General features: G+C 42.0%; 1 protein-coding gene across 4 annotated transcripts in view; it reads left to right on the forward strand.

The window, feature by feature from the left end:
- Positions 1-16265, forward strand: part of GRK3 (G protein-coupled receptor kinase 3) — a 128291-nt gene that overhangs the window by 48408 nt on the left and 63618 nt on the right. For all 4 annotated transcript variants that reach the window (XM_046639772.1, XM_046639773.1, XM_046639775.1 and 1 more), the window contains one exon: positions 9629-9702. In XM_046639772.1, the coding sequence (XP_046495728.1) occupies positions 9629-9702 (74 nt within the window). The remainder of the gene's footprint in view (positions 1-9628; positions 9703-16265) is intronic.

The raw sequence follows: 16265 nt of genomic DNA on the forward strand, positions 1-16265 counted from the left end.
CAGTTCTGTAAAAGCGAAATATTTGCAACAACTCAAATGTTCATCATTAGGGACGAGTCATATAAATAGTGATACTCCGCACCATGGAATGCCACGCAGCCATGAGGAGGAAGCAAGGAGCTCTTCTTGACGAGTCTAGAAAGGTCTCCAGGGTTCTACTATTGTGGGAAAATGCTGATGGCATAGCATGGCGGAAGATAAGAGTTCGTATTCAGACCTGCCTCCGTGTCGTGTTAGAAGTTGACACGTGCTCCTGTAACAAAGAGATGCGGGATGTCAGGGCCTCTACACACAGAGGTTTCTTTCTCATCTGGTGACAGCGCGGGCCGGTGTTTTGGGTTAGTGGGAGGTTTCCCTCCGGGTGCCAAGCTCTTTCCATGTTGTGGTGCTGGTGTCCCTCAGGACTTGTGTGAAAGAGGGAAAAGAAGTCGCACTGATTTCCTAACAGCCCTGGTCCGGAAGTGACCCCACCACTTCCCCGAAAAGACACGTACCAGGAGCCAGTAACCGTGGTCCCCTTGGAGGTGGTGGTGGTGGCGCACCACCGGGAAGACGGGGGACGGGGATGGGAAAGAAGCTTGTCACTTGATACCTTGTAATGTATTTTTAACACTTTGACCCATTTTAGCCATTTGTGAAATAAAAACAGAAGATTGAAATATACTGAGATAAGGCTTTGAAAGGTCTAAGAACGCCAGGCTATGGGAGCAGAGAAGAGGGGCAGCGCCTCCCCCTAGCCTGGGCTGGGGTCCCTCAGAGTTGACTGCCTTATGTTACTGCCATTTGAAGTCCTCAAGGTGAGGTGGGCGTTAACCAGATAAAGTCTGGAGGGAATGTGAGAAAGAGGGATGGTTGTGAGAAAGACGGTGGAAAGTGGGTGGAGGAGAATTGTCAGGTGGCTGGTGGGAAGGGAGTGGGTGCGGAGAGAAGAGGAGTGTGTTTCACTTAGAGGAGTCCGTGTGAAGGTGCGGAGGGCTCGTGGCATGTCAAGTGACAGGTGCTCCCATCGGCCGTGCGGGCGGGCATGGTGCATGCTGCGCCTCTGTGCAGGGGAGGCTGTGGGGCAGAGTGTGGTCTGCACCACGGGGCAGACAAAGGAAGCTGGGTCTTAGCCAGCATTCTGGGCCACCTACAAGGAGAATTTCCAAAGCAGGGGGACGGCATGATCGGGTCTGGGGCAGCAGCGTGCGGCATGAATCGGAACAGAGACTGGATGAGTGGCCGGGAGCCTGGTGAGGTTGCTGTCTGGTGATCTAAGGAAGGAATGCGTCTGTCCCTACAAAGTAAATGTGACACTTAACTAATGCTATGTGATGAAGTGTTATCTTTATGTCTATCTGTCCATACCTCCAATCAGAGTATAATTGTTTTGAGAACCTCTACATTTCACACTTACAGTACCATGCTATAAATACTTATTGGTTGATTCTCTTTTGTGTTTTTTTGTTTTTGTTTTGGTGAGGAAGATTGGCCCTGAGCTAACATCCGTGCCACTCTTCCTCTATTTTGTGTGTGGGATGTCACCTCAGCATGGCTTGATAAGCGGTGTGTAGGTCCACGCCCAGGATCCGAACCTGCAAACCCCAGGCCGCTGAAGCAGAACACGCAAACTTAACCACTACACCATGGGGCTGGCCCCTGATTCTCTTTTGTTTTAAATAAACCTTTGTTGAAATACTGCTATAGACAAGTGCTCAAATACAAGTGCATAGCCTCCTGAATTATTACCAACTGAACACACATGTGTAAATTGGTTGACTCTCATTCTGTTTCTTCCTTGTGAAAATTGTGGTTAGACTTGGCATGTCCAACCCCATCCCCATTTTGTCCCGGCCGTGTTTAATCTGGGTTGGACCTGCAGACTCTGATTTTCCTAATGCCAATTTTAATCATTGTTCTTGGAGGAGTCTTTGGGAAACATAAATCAGATGGCATATTGGCATAATATTTCTACTTCACTTTCAATTATGTTAAATCTCACTTTAGTTGTCAGTTAGTTTGTTTATGATCGGATGTGCGCAGAACTGTGATAAATGAAAACATGGACCAAGTCTGGAAAGAGCGTGTGGCGGAGCAGGAAACTTTGTCTTTTCTATCATTTCGTAATAAAATTTTTTAAAAGGCTAAAAGTAACCCAACTATTCGAAGGGTTTGGATATACTTTTCTTGCCGCTGTATTTTCACATTTTCCTCCCAGGCCCAGTTTCTTTTGCTTTTCCTTTTGAGTTAAGAGCCAATTGCTTGGGAAATTGTGGATTCTTCTTCAGCCACCTTCCTTACCATCTGTGCTTTTGTCAACTGGACTATTAATATTCAGGGCCCCAAATCTCCCCATTGTCTAAATGAATGATCTCGTTAATTAATCTGAGAATATTTTATTGAACACATCTGTGAGGAATTTAAATTGAGGCTGGGATGGATAACTTGCATTTTAGAAGACCTCACTATTTACAATATTCCTAAGTTACATTTCATTGATAATTTTCTCTTTCTGTGAAGTTTGAAGTCAAGAAGTGAAAGTTCTAGTTTGATAAGTAGAGTCAAATAAAAATAAATAGGTTTAAGGTTTACATTGCAATAAGTAAATATAATTAAATATTCATTTCAATTTGTATTTATTTAGTCCTGTTGGAACTCGGAAGAAATGAAAGCGAGAATTATTCATTGGGAGTTTAGGTTAGAAAGACTCAGCTGGGAAGGATGGCACACCCGATGGGAGTTTTCAGTTTTTATACGTGTATGCTTTTATTTTCTTCATTTACGAGTTTGCCTTTCTATTTATCATTTAAGATTTCCTTTATTTTCGCTTCAAAGAGTATTGTGTATCCTGGATGTGTCGGAGTTGTTGCTTCCGACCCCTGCATTACCGAGCAGCTTTGTCGTTACTCATTTCGTCCCATGCCTCTGTGTGTGCGTGGTTTTATCTCCCGTGCAAACTTGTGCTTCGTGAAGAACGTCTTATAGATAGTGAGGGCCGTGTAAGTGGTCAGGCATTGGCTTCTAGAAATTTTAGATCCCGGTTTGTGGCCCACGGACAGCCACTCCAGCAGTCCCCCCTTATCCACGGGGGACGCGTTCCAAGACCCCTGGTGGGTGCCTGACCCGCGGACGGTACCCGGCCCTGGTTCTCTCTGTCTCCTTCAGTCTGGGGAATTCCTCAGCCGTCTTTGGGTTTCTTGACTGTAACATTTTCAGAGTACAGGCCAGCTGTTTTGTGATGTCTCTTTATTTTGGTTTGTTTAAAGTTTCATAACAGTTTAGATTCAGATCATGCTTCTTGTCAGGAATACGGCAGATGGCTGTGTTGTTCTCATGCGCTGTGACTTTGTTTTGTCCCAGTACTGGCGATGCTAATTCCAATCACCTCCTGAGGTGGGTGTCTGCGAGGGTCTGCAGGTGCGAGCTCCCCTTTGTAAGACACCAGTGATTTATAGGACATTCCTTCTGAGCCTGTGTGGATATTCTGGTCCTCATCAAACTCTGACCCACTGGCTTTGGCACCTTTTGATTTTCTGACTCCATCATTCCTTCTAGAGTTTTTGGTCGGCATTTGACTCTAAGAAAGCGCCTTCCCTCCTTTCTCTTTCTTTCTTCCTCCCTTTCTTCTTTCTTCTCCCTCCTCTGCTCCTTTCTTCCCTTCCCTCCAGGGTGGAGTCCTGGAGTTGCAGACCAGCCTCCCCCTGGTAGTCAGGATCAGTCACCCCCGCCAGCACAGTAACTCTGTTCCTTGCCTGTTGACTCAGAGGCACGAGGAGTCCAAACCATCCGACAGCTGCTCAGTGAGCGAGAGTTCTGGAGCCAACATTTGACGTTGTCAGTCTTTTTGACTCTGCCGTTATAGTGGTTGCACAGTGCTTTTCTTGTGTTTGTTGACTGTTTGTGTCTCTTCTTTGTGAAGTGTTCGAATTTTTTGCCTGTTCTCATATTAGGCTGTTTTTCCTTTTAAAAATTGATTTGTAAGAGGTTTTTATTTGGGGGGAGGGGGAAGACTATTGGCTCTGAGCTAACGTCTGTGCCAATCCTCCTCTTTTTGCTTGAGGAAGACCGTTGCTGAGCTAGCATCTGTACTAGTCTCCCTCTATTTTATGTGGGATGCCGCCACAGCTTGGCTTGACGAGCGTTGCTAGGTCTGCGCCCAGGATCTGAACCTGTGAATGAACCTTGGCCACCAGAGCGGAGTGCACAAACTTGATCACTACGTCACCGGGCTGGCCCCGTTGTTTTGTGTTTTTTTAATGTATACATAACCTGGGTACAGGCCTTTTTCAGATTTAAGTTTTGTAATATATTATCCCAGTCTGTGGGTGATCTGTTTTCTTAAATGTCTTTTAATGAGCACAAGTTCTAAATTTTGCTAAAATCAAATTTATCATTTCTTTCTGTATCCTGCCTGAGAAATCTGCTGCATAAATATTTCCTGTGAAGATACTCTATATATTTTCTAGAAACTTTATAATTTTAGCTTTTACATTTAGCTCTATGATCAATCTTAATTTCATTCTTTGTGAGGTGTGAACTAAGAGTTGTTTTCCTTTCTTCCCCCCATTTGAATATAAGGTTTTCCAGCACCATTTGTTGAAAAGACTTCTTTTTCCCAATGAATTGCTTTGGTATCTTTGTTGACAAAAGTTGACTGCATATAAATGAGGGTGTATTTCTGGGCCCTCTATTCTGTTCCGTTGTTTAATCTTCTGCCAGAACCCCAGTGTATTGATTCCTGTGGCTGTGTAATGAATCTTGACATCCACTGGTCTAAGTCCTTGAACCTTTTCTTCTTTCCCCAGATGTTTTGGGTGTTCTAGATTTTTTGCATTTCCATATACATTTTAGAAACTGCTTGTTGGTTTCTTTAGAAAGCCTGCAGGAATTCTGATCGGGATTGCACTGAATCTAGAGATCCATTTGGGGAGAGTGAACATTGAACCAGTACTGGGTCTTCCAGTCCATACACTGAGTGTATGTTTCTCTTTATTTAGATCTTCTTTAATCTCCGTCAGTAGTATTTTGTAGTTTTCAGCTCATGGCCTTAGCATGTCTCTTATTTATTTATTCCTAAGTTTGGATTGTTCTTTGATGTTATTACAAATGGTCTTGTTTGAAAATTCCATTTTAAAATTGTGTGATACAAGTATATCGGAATGTCATTGATTCTCATCTCCTTGTATTTTGTGGTCTTGCTGCATTCGCTGTGTGTCCCAGTAGTTACTTTGTAGCTGGGATTTCCCATGTAGATAACCAGATTGTCTATGAACAGAATCGGTTTTAATTCTTCCTTTCCACTTTGAGTAACTTTTATTTCCTTTTCTTACCTTATTGCACTGGCTAAGACTTCTAATACAATATGGAGTCGAAGGTGTGAAATCAGGCATTCTAGGCTTTCTTAATCTGAAACGCTTTGTGCTTTGTCATCTCAGAGTTCAGAAAGGTCTTAAGGACATTCTATGTGAAATACATTGTCCTCTTTTTATCATCCATCTCAGCATCATATTTAATTCCTTTATATTGTTTACCATAAATTACAGTTGTTTTATTTGTTTACTTCTTTGTTGTACGGACCTTACGTCAGCTCTTAAGCCCTTTTTGAGAAAAACTCTGTCTACACCATTGCATCTCGGTGCTTAGCGCAATGGCTCCTAGACAGCACTCAGTGAGGGCTGTGTCAAATCAGTTGATGTTGGTAGGAACTTTTAGCAGTTACACAGTCTCTCCTCCTTCCTAGTGTTTGAATCTTATGTCTTAAGGGATTTTTTTCGTATTTCTTTTTTCCCCTTTTAAATTTTTTAGGAGGTTAAATTGCAGAATTTCTCATAGAAACCACTTATATTTAATACTTTCAGAAGTTCTTAATTGATATTTTATAAAAAGCAATACAAGGGCTGACCTGTGTATTGACATAGTGGTTAAGTTCGGCATATTCCACCTCGGTGTCCTGGGTTCACGGGTTTGGATTCCAGGCACAGACCTACACCACTCATCAGTGGCCATGCTGTGGTGGTGACCCACATACAAAATAGAGGAAGATTGGCAATAGATACTAGCTCAGGGCTAGTCTTCCTCAGCAAAAAATAAAAAAAAAATTGCAATACAATTCTTTCCACTAACTTTTGCAAAATATTGTGGTGGCAAATTGGGATCATTTGCCTTTCCTGGATGTTATAGACACTCAAAAGTTAATCAGTATTCAGGCAATTTGCAGTGGTTCAATAAAGAAACAAGGGCAAACACATTCCATAATTATCTAGTAAGCAGGTGTTGGGGCCCTGTTTTTTATTCTTTAAAATCTGGAGAAATTGCACTGATGAAGTGAACTTGTTAGGCAAATTGTTTCCTTATTTTTGCCCTTTAGCTTTTGTTCTAATCTGAGTAATGCTTCATTTGTTTTTTTATGTAATTTAAGCCTGATGAAGGTAAATTGCTTTCAGCCTGGAGCACAATGATCTAAAATTTATCCAAAAGCCAAAATATCTTTCTTCTTGCTGCTCCATTTTTAGCAACTGCTGTGATAGAAAGTAAAGCTCCAGTTTATGTACAGACGTGAGGAAAATACTGAATTTTTTCCACTGTAGAATGTTCAAATAATCTTTTGGCTCATCCTACACTTGACAATGGAAATTGCATTAAAGAAGTGGGTAAAAACATTTGAAGTCAGATGTTTATTATTCTATTCCCTCTCCCCCTCATCCTTCTTCTCTCCCCCCTCCCTTTTTTCTTCCTTTCTTCTTTCCTTGTTTCCTGCCTGCCTTTCTCCTCCCCTTCCTCCTTCCTTTCTTTGTCCTTTCTCCTGAGCTCACTCTGTGTCACAGTCGGTGTTTTTGTCGCTGCAAATGCAGTAGAGAATGAGACATACACAGCCCGTCCATATGCAGCTTACCTCGCAGTGGGGAAGGTTGAGAATAAAGAAGTAAAAAACATATGCATATGGTAGGTTTTGGTAGTCGTAAGTGCTGTAAACAAGTTGTCAGTGTTTGTGTTGTATGTACGTGAACACGTGGGCATGCACACGCATGTGTTTGTGAGAGAGAGAGAGGAATGGATGAGAGATGAGAGCGACTGAGGGTCACAGAGGGCCTTTCTGAGGAGGAGGAGCATGTGAGCTGAGCTCTGACGGTTCCTAAAACCCAGGGAAACAGAGTTTCAGGAAGTGGGGATAGCAAGTTAGAACCCCTGAGAACGGATTGAACTTGGTGTTAGAGAAACTAGAATACAGGCACTTGGCCTGAGACACGTGAGCTCGGGACAGAATCTAGCAACAAGGCTGGAGAAGAAAGTAGGGACTAGATTCTGGAGGCCGTGAGAGGGCGCGATGAAACACTTTCCATCTGCTTCCAAGGGCCGTCAAAAGCTAGTGGTCCATGCGTCGTGTTATTTCGTTTTGTCATATAGACATTTTAAAGACGTCTCTAATATGATCAGAATACCTAAATTCAGATTCTCATTTTAGTTTTTCGGTTCCAAAAATAGAAAAAGAAATACATGAAGCAGAAATTGACAGAACTGAAAAAAGATGAACAAATCCACAATTACAAATGGCGATTTTAACAGTCCTCTGTCGATCATGCATAAAATAAACAGACAGACATTTATGCAGTGAGGGCTGAGAGGACAGACCCGGGCAACCTTGTCAACCAACTTGGCTTAATTGCCTTTTTATTTTGCTTAATGAAATGCTCCGCCCTATACGCTGCTGTTTTTTCAAGTGCACCCGAAACATTCACCTAGATGGAGCAAATGTGGGACCCAAACCGAGTTTCAGTAAATTTAAAAGCATTGAAATCATATTGAATCTGTTCTCTGACCACAACAGAATTAAACAGAAGTCAGCATCAGAAACATACGTGCCAGAAAACCCCCAAAATATCTGGAAGTTAAACTATACATTGTTGAATGACTCATGAGTCAGAGAAGAACTGACAAGGGGGATTGAAATTACTGTGAAATGAATGAGAATGAAAAGACAACCAATACTCTTACTTAAAAATAAAAATATTAACGTGCGAATGGGTAGAGATTTGCATCTTCAGCTCTTCCTGCTTGTCTGCCTCTTGAATTTCCTGTCTGCTTCGTATGTGGCCTCACCCTCACCACAGTTCCTTGATAAGATTAGTGTGGCCCTGCTTTTGCTGCCGATCTGCCCCCAACCCTGGTTAAGGCTGGCCTTGCCCGTTTAGCTTGAGTTGTCCTAATACTTTTAGTTCCAATGAGCAAGCATCTACCATTTTCTTTTCTTTTTTTTTTTGAGGAAGATTAGCCCTGAGCTAACATCTGCTGCCAATCCTCCTCTTTTTTTTTGCTGAGGAAGAGTGGCCCTGAGCTAACATCTGTGCCCATCTTCCTCTACTTTCTATGTGGGACGCCTGCCACAGCATGGCTTGCCAAGTAGTGCTGTGTCCACACCTGGGATCCGAACCAGCGAACCCCAGGCCACTGAAGCAGAACGTGCACACTTAACTGCTGTGCCACCGGGCCAGCCCCATGTCTACCATTTTCAAAGGTCATGTTCCTGGAACTATGTAGGGGAATTTATGGAGCAAGAACAGACAAGTTCAAGTTACATGATTCTGACGCTAACTGGAATGAAAATCTTGTCAAAACTGCTTCCTTTGTGTCCGTCCCACCTGGGGAATTCGGGTCTACCTTCTGTCTGCAAAGTAGACTTTCTGTGAGTCTTTCTTCAGTTCCTTTCTGTGACTTCTGTTTCTTCTAGCAATCCTTTGCTTGTTTTGTTTTTGTCAGTTGTTTTTAACTTTTTATAATCTTCCAGTATCTCCACCCTCAGTGTGCTAACAGTTTGTCCTACTCAACCTCATTCTTGCTTTTCAGCTTGCCTGTGTGTTAGGCATTAAGCTGGACATACATTGGCAGATGGGGTGGGAGATATGAATCTGATAATTAATTGGAGTATGCTCAGTACTCTCACAGAGGCATGTTGGAAAGCCCACGTAAACATATATTTAGTTAACAAGTATTCATTGGCCTCCTACTGTGTACCAGGCACTGTGCATGGGGGCGGTATTCCAGGCATAAGGGACTGGTTGTTTAAAGATGAAGCGTGGAGTTGTATAGGAGCAAAGAATGATCTGGGAATGTGCTCTGGCATGGGGCATTTGGTGGGGACTCTGAGGGACTTTGGGGTAGTAAGTGGTGAGAGAAAAGTATAGTATCTCCAGTATTCAGCTAGAAAGGTTGTGAAAGTCTGTCTGTCTTTTTAGGGAGTTTAGCCCTGTTTCTGTGGGCACAGTGTTTATCAGCTCCATGGCAACCCTAACCAACACTCCCACGGTACCCGTATCTCTGACTTCGTGGTCATCCTTCTGCTTGCTCTAGTAACCAGTGGCTCTAAGTGGCGGTGACCACCAGCCCTGCTTATGGTGCATTTTTAAAAAGTGGGAGGGGGGCTGCCCATAGAGAAGGAACCCCAGACCAAGGAGCCCAGTATGTGGTCCTCTTGCTTCACCTGGAGTGTTTCCTTCTCGAGTATAATTAGCCTCTTGAAATCTTTATTTATTTACTTTTTTCGAGGTAGGGGAGGAAGAGGTTGAGGTATGAACACATTCCTTTGAAAACATCCTGTGAGGTAAAAAAATTCCATTTATTGCCCACCCTGAAATTTTCTATTCTTTTCCTTTAGGTTTCTTGCTATTTAAAGATTTTTGTTTGAATGAAATTAATGAAGCTGTCCCTCAGGTGAAGTTTTATGAAGAGGTAAGAAGTTTTACTGATGCTTTTCTTTCAAAAGCATATTTAAACTGTCCTTTGGAAAATATTAAGACTACTAAATATCTTACAAATATTCGTTGAGAGTAATTAGTAGTACAAGATATGATATGTGGTTTATTAGAGATGTGACAACATCTGTAAAAATCATACTTTTAAAGGCTTTAGAATGCTCTGGAAACAGTGAGGGATGTGTATATATATGTATATATATCTAGTTGGGCTAAGTTTCTAGAGATGAGAGAATCATTCAGAGGTGCCCTGGGGATTACCAGCCATTTGGTTTTCTGCAGAAGCCTGCTGATTCTGGAGATGACGCTAGGCAGAAGGCTACTACTGGGCGAAAGAGAAACTAGCGAAGTTTTCTGATCACACGTTGCTGAAGTGACAAATCTGAGACTTGGTGGGAGGCGGGGCCCTCAAACACACAGCTGGTTTTCCCAACGAGACATTTGGAGGGGAGCTGGAGAGAGAAGCCAACAGCTTCTAGAAGACACGTTGACATTCCCCACTGCCCTACCGTGTTGTGCTGAAGTGTAGACCTGCTGTGTCAGGAATCTGAAAACTGAACAGGCCTGAGAGGAAACCCTGGGAGTGGTCCACCGACACTGACGATCTGTAGCTGCTTATCGCCTGGGGCAGCTGTTGATTCCAGCCGTGGTGGGCAGAGGAGAGTCCAGCTCTGTCCCCTGGCAGAAGGCTGCTTCTGGGAGACAGAAAAACCAGAAGAGGTTTCTGGGCCTAGAGAAAAAAAACAAGTGAAACTGGAGAAACCCCAAACACGTGGTTAGTCTCCCTCTTGAGATGTATGCCGAGTATTGAAGCCGAATGAGGCAGGAGGCCAAAGAGCTGTTGTGAAGACGTCTGGAGGGCAGCACTGAATCTGGGGCTGAGGAGACAGTGAGCGCTCACTGTGCTCCATGGAGAGGCTACCTTAGCAAGCGGGCAAACCGGAGGCAGACGCAGTTCTGCAAAAATGGCAACTGAGCCCCAGCCCAGCTTAACCCCTTAGTGGCTTATGAGCCCCCTCCCCACCTGTGTAACAGAGCACAAGGGGAGCCCTCTCTGTCCTTTTCTATAGGTGGAAAATAATATAGAGAGACTCTCCAGTATTCAGCATACAGTAGAAAATTCTTAGACATCTAAGAGGCAAGGTAATGTGGCTCACAAACAAGGGAATAGAAGCAGACCCACAGATGAATCAGATATTGGAATTAGTTGACAAGTACTTAGAAATAACTATAAATAATATGTTCAAGACAATAGAGGAAAAGATGGATAGCATAGATGGAGGAATGGTGAATTTCAGCATAATTTGAATTCATTATGAAGAACCAAATGGATGTTCTAGAACCTTGTGGCTAGAACCTAGCAGGTTGGTTACAGCATAAAACAGGATTAATAAATAGGGAGGCAGTCAGTAGATAATCTCAAACTGAAGCACACAGAAAAAGGAATGTACAAAAGAAATACATAAGGACATTAAAGACATGTGGGACGTGGTTAAAAGAAACGTGTTGAATTGGAATCCCAAAAAGAGAAGAAAGAGAATGGGGCAGAAGTAATATTTGAAGAGATTATGCTAAGAATTTTACAAAAGGATGAAAGACAGCAGCTTAAAGATGCAAAGAACTTGGAAAACCCTACACAGCGTGAATACAAAGGTAACACACCTTTGCACATTGTTATAAGTCTGTGGAAACCTACTGCAAAGAGAAAATCTTCAAATCACCCGGAGGGTGGAAGGAGACACGGTGCTGTTAAAGGAGCCATAATACGGCTGACCTGACTGTGACATCTGAAAAGAAATGGTAAAGAAAAAGGCAGACAGGGAAATGGCCATCTTTAAAGTAATGAAAGAGGAAAAACTGCCAATCCAGAATTCTATTCCCAGCAAAAATTTCCTTCCAAAATGAAAATGAAATAAAGACATTTTCAGACGAAACCTGGGAGAATTTGTCAATAGTGGACCTGCGTTAAGATAAATACTAAAGAGAGATACTATAGGCAGAAAGAAATTGATCCCAGATGGAAATGCGAGAAGGAATGAAGGACGTTATACAGGGTCAATCTGTTTGTAAAATATAAATGAATATTAAACATGGAAACAATAATATAATGTTTTAGGTTTTTTAAATGTATATAAAACTAAAATCTATGACAGCACAAAAGGCAGGAGAGGGGTTCAAGAAGTCAAGTATTTTAAGATTCTAGGATTATTGGGGGAGGATAGTAAAAGTAATAATTTGTGTTGGCTTTTAATCAGTTAAGGATACATACTGTAATCTCAAGGTAACCTTCAAAAGAATAAAATGTGTGTATCTAACAAGTTAAAAGAGGAAAAATGGAATTAAACAACATTGGATTAATCCAAAATAGGACACAAAGAGAGGACGTAAAATAGATGGGTCAAATTGAAGACAAAGAATAAGATGCTATAAATTTATCTACATAAGTAATTGCATTTAATGTAAATGGACTCAATATTCCAAGTAAAAGAATAAGTTTGCCTGGATAAATAATCACACTCTATTATATATTGCATACAAGTTACATACTTTAAACAGGAGGATGGAAGAAGATAGACGATTCCAACATTAACCAAAGCCAAGCTGTAAATCAACACTAATATCAGACAAGCTGCACAGTAATGCTGCTTGGAGAGAAAAAGAGATTATTTCATGATGATAAAAGGGTCAGTATCACAATCTTAAATCTGTATGTTACAAATAACATAACTTCAAAATATAAAAAGCAAAAGTGGACGGATCTGAAACAAGACAACTCTACATTCCTACTGGGTGACGTTAACACACACACTTCAAGAACTTATAGAACAAACAGACAAAACATTGGTAAAGATAGAGAAGGTCTTAATAAAGCGATGAATAAATTTGACCTAACTGACGTAGACAGAATGCTCCATCCAGCAAAAATGGAATTTGCCTTCTGTAAAGTACACGTGGAAGATTTATCCAAATGGATCGTATGCTGAGCCCTGAAGAAAGCTTCTACAGATTTGTTCAGAGTCTGCTCTGACCACAATGGAATTAAGCTCAAATTTAATAAGAGTTTACTAAGAAATCCCTAACTGCCTGGAATGAATATGCTTCTAAATAATTTATGGGTCAAAGAAGAAATTAAAACAGAACTTAGAAAATATTTTTAATTAAAATGTATTTAAGAAATAACATATGCTGTTATTAGCATGATGTATCTTTACCCTAAAGCATTTTAAGTGGTCCAAAGAAGGCAAAGCATAATTTGAACTAATTTTAGTAATCTTTGTATGTTTGAAAATTGGAGAGAGATTCCTTTCTTTCTGGTTTATTGATATACATGAAGAGTTGATATTTTTCTGTACTTTTTAGATTATATTAATGTATTTCCAAGAAGAATGGTCAAATTATGGTGTACATTCAGCATCATGTAAAAAAGTAAGCTAAATCCAACAGGATTTTACTCAGTACGGAGAACTCTATTATTTCCGTCTGAATCATAATCAGGCGTTTTGTCTGGATGAGTATGACAGCTTGATCTGTCAAAAAAAATTTCTTTCTTGTGTCTTAGAAGCTTCGCTCTCCGGTTTCAGTGTGTGCTGAGTCGCCTTGTGAGACTCAGAGAAATCTCCTTTAATAGATAAATCTTGCTAGGTTGAAACAGACGGGCAATCGACATGGGGTTATTCTTAAGCACTTCTTGCCGGTATTGGTGACCGATGCTGATGTGTCTTCATCTGAACTTGAAACGTTGGAGCTTTTCTTTGTTGGCTTGCTCCCCAGCGCTTCTCTTTCTCTTCCACCTCCGCACACGGTGGGTCTTGTTGACCAGATTATTCCCGTGGGGCGTAATGCTCCACGGCTCCTCAGCAGCTTGCTCGATACTCTTACTGAAGATACCGTCCAGCCTTGGGGCATCACGTACGGTTCTCGAAATCAGTGAACCTTTAGGCATTGAAGTTATCAATAATTCTCTGACTCCTCGGTTTCATCATTTCTGGTGGTTGTTTTATGACCCCAAACCCCAGGAAACTCTTGTCAGACATCTTGAAATGTATGTTTTGTATATGGTATTTCTACTTTCCTGTGTCCCCAGACTTTTAATGCTTAACCTATTTCCTGTGCATTAAGGTCCAAAGAGCTTGTCCTGACATGCACCTGTCTCTATATGAGTAATCACCTACCTTTCCCTCTTTGTCTTTCTCCACCTTCTTACATAGAACTTCCACTAACCGACATTCCCCAAACCCACCAAACCCATTCTCGTTTTTGTTGCTTTGCTTGTGTCCTCTCCCCAGCCTAGAACCGGCTTCCGCTTCTTGGCTTGTGGAAACCTCGCTTCTTTTGTGGTCTAACTCGCTGTCTGTGTTCCCCACCGAGTCTGTGTGTACGGCTATCCCAGTCTTCCGTGATTGCTTCCTCCTTTGATCCTCACACCATGCGTTGTCTCTAACGCTGGTGTAGTGCTTAGTATATGCTTGCTGCGTGCGTGCGTGTGGTCAGTGTTTTCATCGTGACCATTAGTTGACTCGCAGACAGAAGGCCTAGCTAGGGTTAGGGGCAGCCGTGCCTCTCACCTGCCGTGTGATGTGGGGCCAGTGACTGAACACACTCTGGAGGCGTGCCTGGTTTCAGATCCAGAGGTTACAAGTGCGAGCAGTACAGTGTCCCTGCTCTTAAGGGGCTCACAGCGTGCGGACTTCATATTGGAGCTTCTGTGACCTCATCTATGAAATGAGGCGCAAATAGGATACTGGATGCACAATCACTTTCTAAACCAGAATATTTATAATATGCTGTTTAGGTCTATGGGTGGCCGTACGTAATGGTCAAGAGTTCAGGCTCTAAATTCAGACTGCCTGGGTTTGGATCTGGACTCCCCTCGTTACTAGCTGCATAAAACTGGGCGAGCGGTCCAGCTTTTCCCCCTGGGTTTCCTCGGCTGAGAATCCGAGAGATGGCAGAGCCCGTCTCTCAGGCTTGTGGTGTGTGCATGGAGCACGCCAGAGCAGCGCCCGGCCTGCTGTTACTCCTCAGTGTGTTGATTTATACGCTCTCGTTCCAGTTAGATTTGGAGGCAGCTTATAAATATATGTATGTTATACCCAGATTTAGAAATAAATCTTGGAAAACAGGAAATAAATATAAGATCAGAGGTAAAGTTACCGTCTAGGATTTCCTTCACTCGTTCAGCCCGTGTTTATCAAACACTGACGCTGGGCCAGGCATTGCTGGGATGAGCAAGGTAGACAAAGGCCTTGCTTTCTCTGAGCTTCTGTTCTATTTCCTTGAGTTTCTGTTGAGAGAAACAGAAATAAACAGGAAATGTATCAGGAAGTAATAACGTCTATACTCCAAACAGACTCGAAACTCAGTGTCAGGTATTCTGACTTGGGGGCCACGTTAGATCGATGGGTCGAAGACTGACCCCCTGGAGAAGTGGCGTTGAACTGGAGACTTGAATGACAAGGCTGGTCTTTCGAAGATGGGAGCAGGGTGAGGAGGGAGAGCGTCTTAGGCTGAAGTCATGGCTCAGACGTAGCCCGTAATGTGGTGGGAAAGAGCGTGTTTAAGGAACTGGAAGAAGCCGGGTGTGGTGTGGCTGTAATGGATGAGGGGGGTGGGGCGGGATGAGACGAGATCAAGCTGAAGAGAGAGAGGGTTTGCGGGGCCAGAGTAACAAACGCAGATTTTATTCTAAAGCCTATGGAACATTTAAAATGGGAGCGTTCGGTGGATATTTTCTAAATATCACTGGTTGATGTAATAAATCATCTCCATCTTTACTGATTTTATGTCTAATTGTCCTGTCGATTGCTGAGAGAAGGGTGATAAAATCTCCAGCTCTGACTGTAGGATTGTCTTATTTCTTCTTTTTATTGTTACTTTTAGATGTATTTTGAAGCTCTGTTGTTAGGTTCATATATGTTTATGATTGCTATATCTTTTCATATGAAGTGTCCCTCTTTCTTGCTGATAATATTCTTTGTCTTGAAAATGACTTCACGGGACGTTAATATAGCCACTTCCATTTCCTCATGCTTTCTGTTTTCATGATGTATCTTTTCCCATCCACTTTCAACCAGTGTTTTTATGTGTAAAGTGTCTTTCTTTTAGACAGATATAAAAGTGTTCCCCCTCTCTCATTTCTGACAATCTCTGCATTTTAGTGGAGTAATTTTAGATATTGTGTTTATCCTTTGTGGGGTTTCTTAAATCTGTAAGTTTATATCTTTCACCAAATCTGAGAAAATTTGGGCCGTTATTTCTTAAAACCTTTTGTCTCCCTCAATCTCTCTTTCTCCTCTTTCTGGAACTCCAATTATATGTATGTTTGATTTTGGGTTATTATCGTAAATAACACTGATGCCCTGTTCAATTTTTTTCCCCGAGTATTTTTTCTTTCTGTTCTTCAGATTGGGTAATTTCTAGGGATCCATCTTCAAGTTCATTGACTCTTTTGACATCTCTAGTCTGCTATTAGGTCCATCCATTGAGTTTTTTATTTCAGATATTGCGTTTTTTAGTTTTAAATTTTCCATTTGGTCCTTC

This window comes from Equus quagga, chromosome 15, assembly GCF_021613505.1.
Source record: "Equus quagga isolate Etosha38 chromosome 15, UCLA_HA_Equagga_1.0, whole genome shotgun sequence".
Classification (NCBI taxonomy): Eukaryota; Metazoa; Chordata; class Mammalia; order Perissodactyla; family Equidae; genus Equus; species Equus quagga.